Raw genomic sequence first — 5000 nt, forward strand, 5'->3', positions numbered from 1 at the left:
GTGAATTGGTGATTATAGGTGTGAGGGTTGTATGATATTTATGGTGTGTGATGGTTGTGATTTATACTGATTTTATTGTGGATATAACGTGTGAAGATTGTGTGATGGTAATATTGTGATTATAGTGTAAAATAACTGTACAGTGATTCAAGTATGTGATGACTGTGTGGTAGTTAAAGTGTGGTGTGACTGCGATATGGCTGCTGCGTGTGATGATTTTGTAATGAATAAGGTATTTGATGAAGATCATTAGGATGATTGAGGTGATGGCGTTTTGATAATCTTCATGTCATGTGTGGGATTAGCGACATATAGAGTTTATCAATATACCAATAATAGAACAAGGGAAAAATACAATAGAGGAAATTCATGAAAGAATATAGGGAAGACACACACACAAATAAAACAATAAAACCAATAAGACAATGGAAACACAAGAACAAAAACAACAAAGGTACTAGAAAAAACATGAAAAGATAAAGAATTCCCACTCCCCCCAAAAAAAAAAAAAAAAAAAACCATATATATATATATATATATTATATATATGTATATATATATATATATATATATATATATTATATTATATATTTAAGCAATAAATGTAAATATATTATATATATATATATATATATATATATATATATATATATATATATATATATATATATATCAACCTATCTATCAGTCTATCTATCTATCTATCTATCAGTCTATCTATCGATCTATCCATCTATCAGTCATTCAGTCTATATATTTATCAATCTATTAATCTATCAATCATTTTATCAATCAATCTGTCTATCTATCTCTCTAACTATCAATCAATCAATCTATCTATCTGTCTATATTTCTATATACCTATCAATCAATCTATCTATCTATCTAATCTATCTTTCTATCTATCAATCTATCAATCTATCAATCTTTCTATCTATCTATTTATCTATCTATCTATTTATCTATCTATCTATCTATCGATATCTATCTATTTATTTGTCTATATCAATATCTACAGAAAACGAAGCCTCACGTCACCTGCACATCGACGAGCGTGGTGAAGATATCCTGCAAGTAGCGTCTCCTGCGCTTCGCCACGTTTGAGGGCGTGACATTACACTCTCCGCTTTTTTGGACCACACGTTTCCGGAATTTTTTACTGCTAATGCGCGTGTGTCTGTACCTGCGGGAAACAACCAGTGCTGTTAGTTTCGTATCTCTTTTATTGCATTTTCAAATAAAGGTGTGTTATATAGTCCTTGATTTTCTTTTAGTTGACTCTGATTTTTTTGGTATTTATTATTATCATTTTTTATTCACTTTATTGTTCTGACTGTCTTTACTCTGTGGGTGTTGTGTTGTGTTAAGGGTTTTGGTGTGTCGTTGATTTTATAGCGGTCTGAAAGTAAAATAATCCGCATAGGTTGTGATGACCATGTAAATGACCCGAAAATCTATCGTGTCACTGTGATATCTAATGTATGTCTTTCTTCTGTCACCACATCGATTTCTGATAAGTCCTTACTCCAATCATTCCTTCGCAGATGTAGAAAGAAGACAAAGGAAATTAACTCCGGGGCGCAGAAGCATAAACAGTGACCAGAAACAGCCACCAACCCATGAAAGTCCTATTTTCACAATGACATGGCGCATTAGCCGCCCGTGGATCGATTGGGGGAGAGTGACTGTCTAATATAGCCCTGTGTGTGGCTTGGCAAAAGCGAGGTGATTCTGATCCACATTTGGCACATTGAGAAAAAAGTCGTCTGTCACCCATCGCCAGAGGCTTTGGCCGGAGTTGGGTCGAATTCGCTTTGTTTTTATTAAATCAATTGAATGAACTGATGATATTCCGTTTGTTTATCTCCTTCAAAGGGCCATGGAATCATGTTTCAGAATGAATAAGGCAAAAAGTCAGTGATCTGAGAAACATATAATTCGACTTTACTACGAGTCTGGAAAAGTGCCATCTGGCGGCAGATAGTGAAACGATTGTTCATTGGGACATGACGCGACGAATCGAGTAAACTGTTTACAAAGAAATGTAAATTCGTCAACCAAGTCTATGTAAATTTGTCTGGCAAACACCAAACTCAAAATAAACAAAGTGAGAAAAGAGTTTGATCCAAAGCAAGTCGCTAAAAGTTTTTCAGCCATCGAAACTGACATAGCAAATAACAGTGTCATATCAACCAATTTAAACGCTGTCTGCCTCTTTGAACACGCTTAAATACACCAGCGTTTGTCACATGCGTACATACAGACACTAAATTCAATCGCAACCTGTGCAAGCCGTCGTGGCAATGTGCAACAAGGTATTTGCGGGCAACAGCATCTTGGCGTTATCAGAGCGTGCGGAGGTGGCAGTCCAGACCCGCTGTTGTTGAAGGCGTGAGGTGGGGCTGCCACTTCGGGCTGAGGAAAGAGCGGACACGGAGAAGGACTGCAGGGAGGGAGGGGGAGGAGAGGGAGAAGAGGAGGGTGAACAGTAATGATAGATAATTGGATAGAAAGACGAAGGAAGAGGAGAAAGAGGAGAGGACAGAGGAGAGAGAAAGAAGAGAAAGAGAGAAGAGAGAGAGAGAGAGAGAGAGAGGAGAAAGAGAAACGAAGAGAGAGAGAGAGAGGAGAGTAAGAGGAACTCAAAGAGAGAGAGAGAGAGAGAGAAAGAGAGGAGAAAGGGGAAGGGAGAGGGAGAGAGAGAGGAGAGGAAGAGAGAGAGAGAGAGAGAGAGAGAGAGAGAGAGAGAGAGAGAGAGAGAGAGAGAGAGAGAGAGAGAAAAAGAAAGAAAGATAGATAGATAGATAGATAGAGAGAGAGAGAGATGGATAGATAAACTAAGAGTGAATAACGGAAGGGAATCGAAAATTGAAAGAAGAGAAAATAGAGAGCAATAAGCTTCGTTTGGATTTCAACACCTCATGCGGTGCCTTCAATGAATTCAAGTCAGAATGTATTTCTCAAACTAAAAAAAAATGAGACATACATACGTCTGTCTCAAAATGTTTTCTTTAGCATGAATACATACAGAGGGACATTCGATCTTTTATTCCCCAACACTGGCCACCCACGTGCGAAGCCGAGCGTGTCACCCATTGTCTCTCCTTACAAAGAAGCCTATCTATCCAGCCCGTTAAATTATATTGCATGGACGAGAAATGCAACAGGAAATGAAACACATGATACGTCCTTAAACATTCCCTCATGGTTAAACTTTTGAAGTATTTACAGAAAATATCTCGGTGATATATGATGAAAATTTAAAATTTGAATAGTAAAATATAATAGTTTTTAAATACTGGGATAGCATCTTACAAGCAAAGAAAACATTGACGTTTAACATGTTTTAATAAATACCGTGACATTCTATCTTAACAGTTTTTCCTCACGCTTTGACTTGTATGGCCGACCCCGCAATCTCTTATACCTCTCTGAGTACTCTCTATGTCGGTGAACGGTAACACAGAGTCACTTTAAGCCTGTGTAATATTTAAGTTCTACCGATGGCGTTCTCCGTACAGATGCCAGTATCGTCATTAATATCGAAGTCCCCCCCCCTTTAGGTTTTCAAACGTTTTCTTTTTTCGCTGAAATTGTTTGATTTCTGTATTCTGTTGTTTTTGTATGGTTTACAATAAAATACTTTTATAGGATAATTAATACCAAGCTGATCAATTTATGAAAATGGAATCCATGCCTTTTTGGTTACTTGAAAAACTATTAAAATGGAATCAATAAACCTTCTCATTTAACACATTTATTTTCTGAAAGGTAATAAATCAATTTTTGATTTCTTGACAAAAGGTCCCATGCTTTACTTGCCGTGCGATGTACATTTTTTTCAGGCCGACGAGGATATTTCATTTTAATATTACCCATCGAATAGTCTCTTTCTCCCGTCGGGAAATAGTCCTGATAGCTGTCCCCTTATTCATAGTGGGAGAGCAATAATTTAATTCCAACTTAAACTCCTTTTAATTGCTGTGACAAGACGTAGTTTCCTTTATTGAAGTTTCTATTTTTGATTCGGAAATTGCCGATTTTTAAGTGACCGTTTTCTGTCTTGGGTCTTCACATAAGCTTCCGCCTGTCTAGGGATCCATCATGAATAGTCCATTGAAGACTTTATAGATAAAAGCGACTAACATGCATACAAGCCGCCAGCCCGACTTACTTGAGGCACCATTCCTTGTACCTGCCCGGCGGGTCTCCCTCCGAAGCAGCCGCCTTGGCCCCGCGCCCCCTTGTCCCCCGGCGCCGCCTTCCTCGGGCCCCAGAGCGCCGGGCCCCAACGCGACCAGTTCTCGGCCGCCTGCCGCGTCGCCACCACTCCCCGACCGACGCGACGACAGCGGGGAGCACTCCTTCGAGGTTTCCCCCCCCCCGCACTCATCAGAGAACCTGAGTGCCCCGGCTCCGAGATGGTCGAGAAAAGGTTTCTGGCGCCGGCGGCAGCGCGGAGAGTTCGCCCCCGAGGCGCTGCTGGTCCTCCTGCAGCGCCGCTGCTTGGACACGCGCTTGTGTCCTGCAGGAGCAGTCCCTAGGCGCCGCTTGTCCTGGCTCCCGCCTCGAGGCGCACAGAACGTCTCGGCCGAGCAGCCCGGGCGCGCTGCACGCGGGACATCTGGCGAATTACCGCGCTTTTTCGCTCTCCTTCTTAGGCTCTGCTATCGCCACATCTTTATCTAACGTCTCTCTCTATCGCAGGTTACCATACGGTCGTCGCGGTCCCATCTTGGCTGTCTTGGCTCGCTCTTAACACTCGCTCGGTTGCCGACTCGGGCTCGCAAGACCTGAGAAAGAGCTGCCATGTCTCTTTTTCCTACGGGGAGAGCAAGCCCCATGATTGAGGAAAGAGACTTGGATGATGATGAGATAGTAATATGTAGATAATAATAATAATGATAATGATAAAAAACTAAATAAGTATTATAAGAATGATAATGTTATAAAAAATAAAAACAATGATAATGATGATAATGGCAAATATGGAATAATAT

The 5000-nt window shown here is 40.4% G+C and overlaps 1 protein-coding gene across 2 annotated transcripts in view; it reads right to left on the reverse strand.

Moving 5' to 3' along the window:
• Positions 1–5000, reverse strand: part of LOC122260872 (ATP-sensitive inward rectifier potassium channel 12) — a 185151-nt gene that overhangs the window by 43394 nt on the left and 136757 nt on the right. Inside the window, exon 4 of one of the 2 annotated variants that reach the window (XM_086531342.1) lies at positions 1039–1183. The exons of the other annotated variant lie outside the window; for it this stretch is intronic. Coding sequence (XP_086387468.1) covers positions 1039–1183 — 145 coding nt within the window. The remainder of the gene's footprint in view (positions 1–1038; positions 1184–5000) is intronic. 2 annotated transcript variants of the gene reach the window in all.

The sequence above is a fragment of the Penaeus japonicus genome, unplaced genomic scaffold (genome assembly GCF_977035675.1).
Source record: "Penaeus japonicus unplaced genomic scaffold, GWHDUDI00000001_assembly GWHDUDI00000003, whole genome shotgun sequence".
NCBI lineage: Eukaryota > Metazoa > Arthropoda > Malacostraca > Decapoda > Penaeidae > Penaeus > Penaeus japonicus.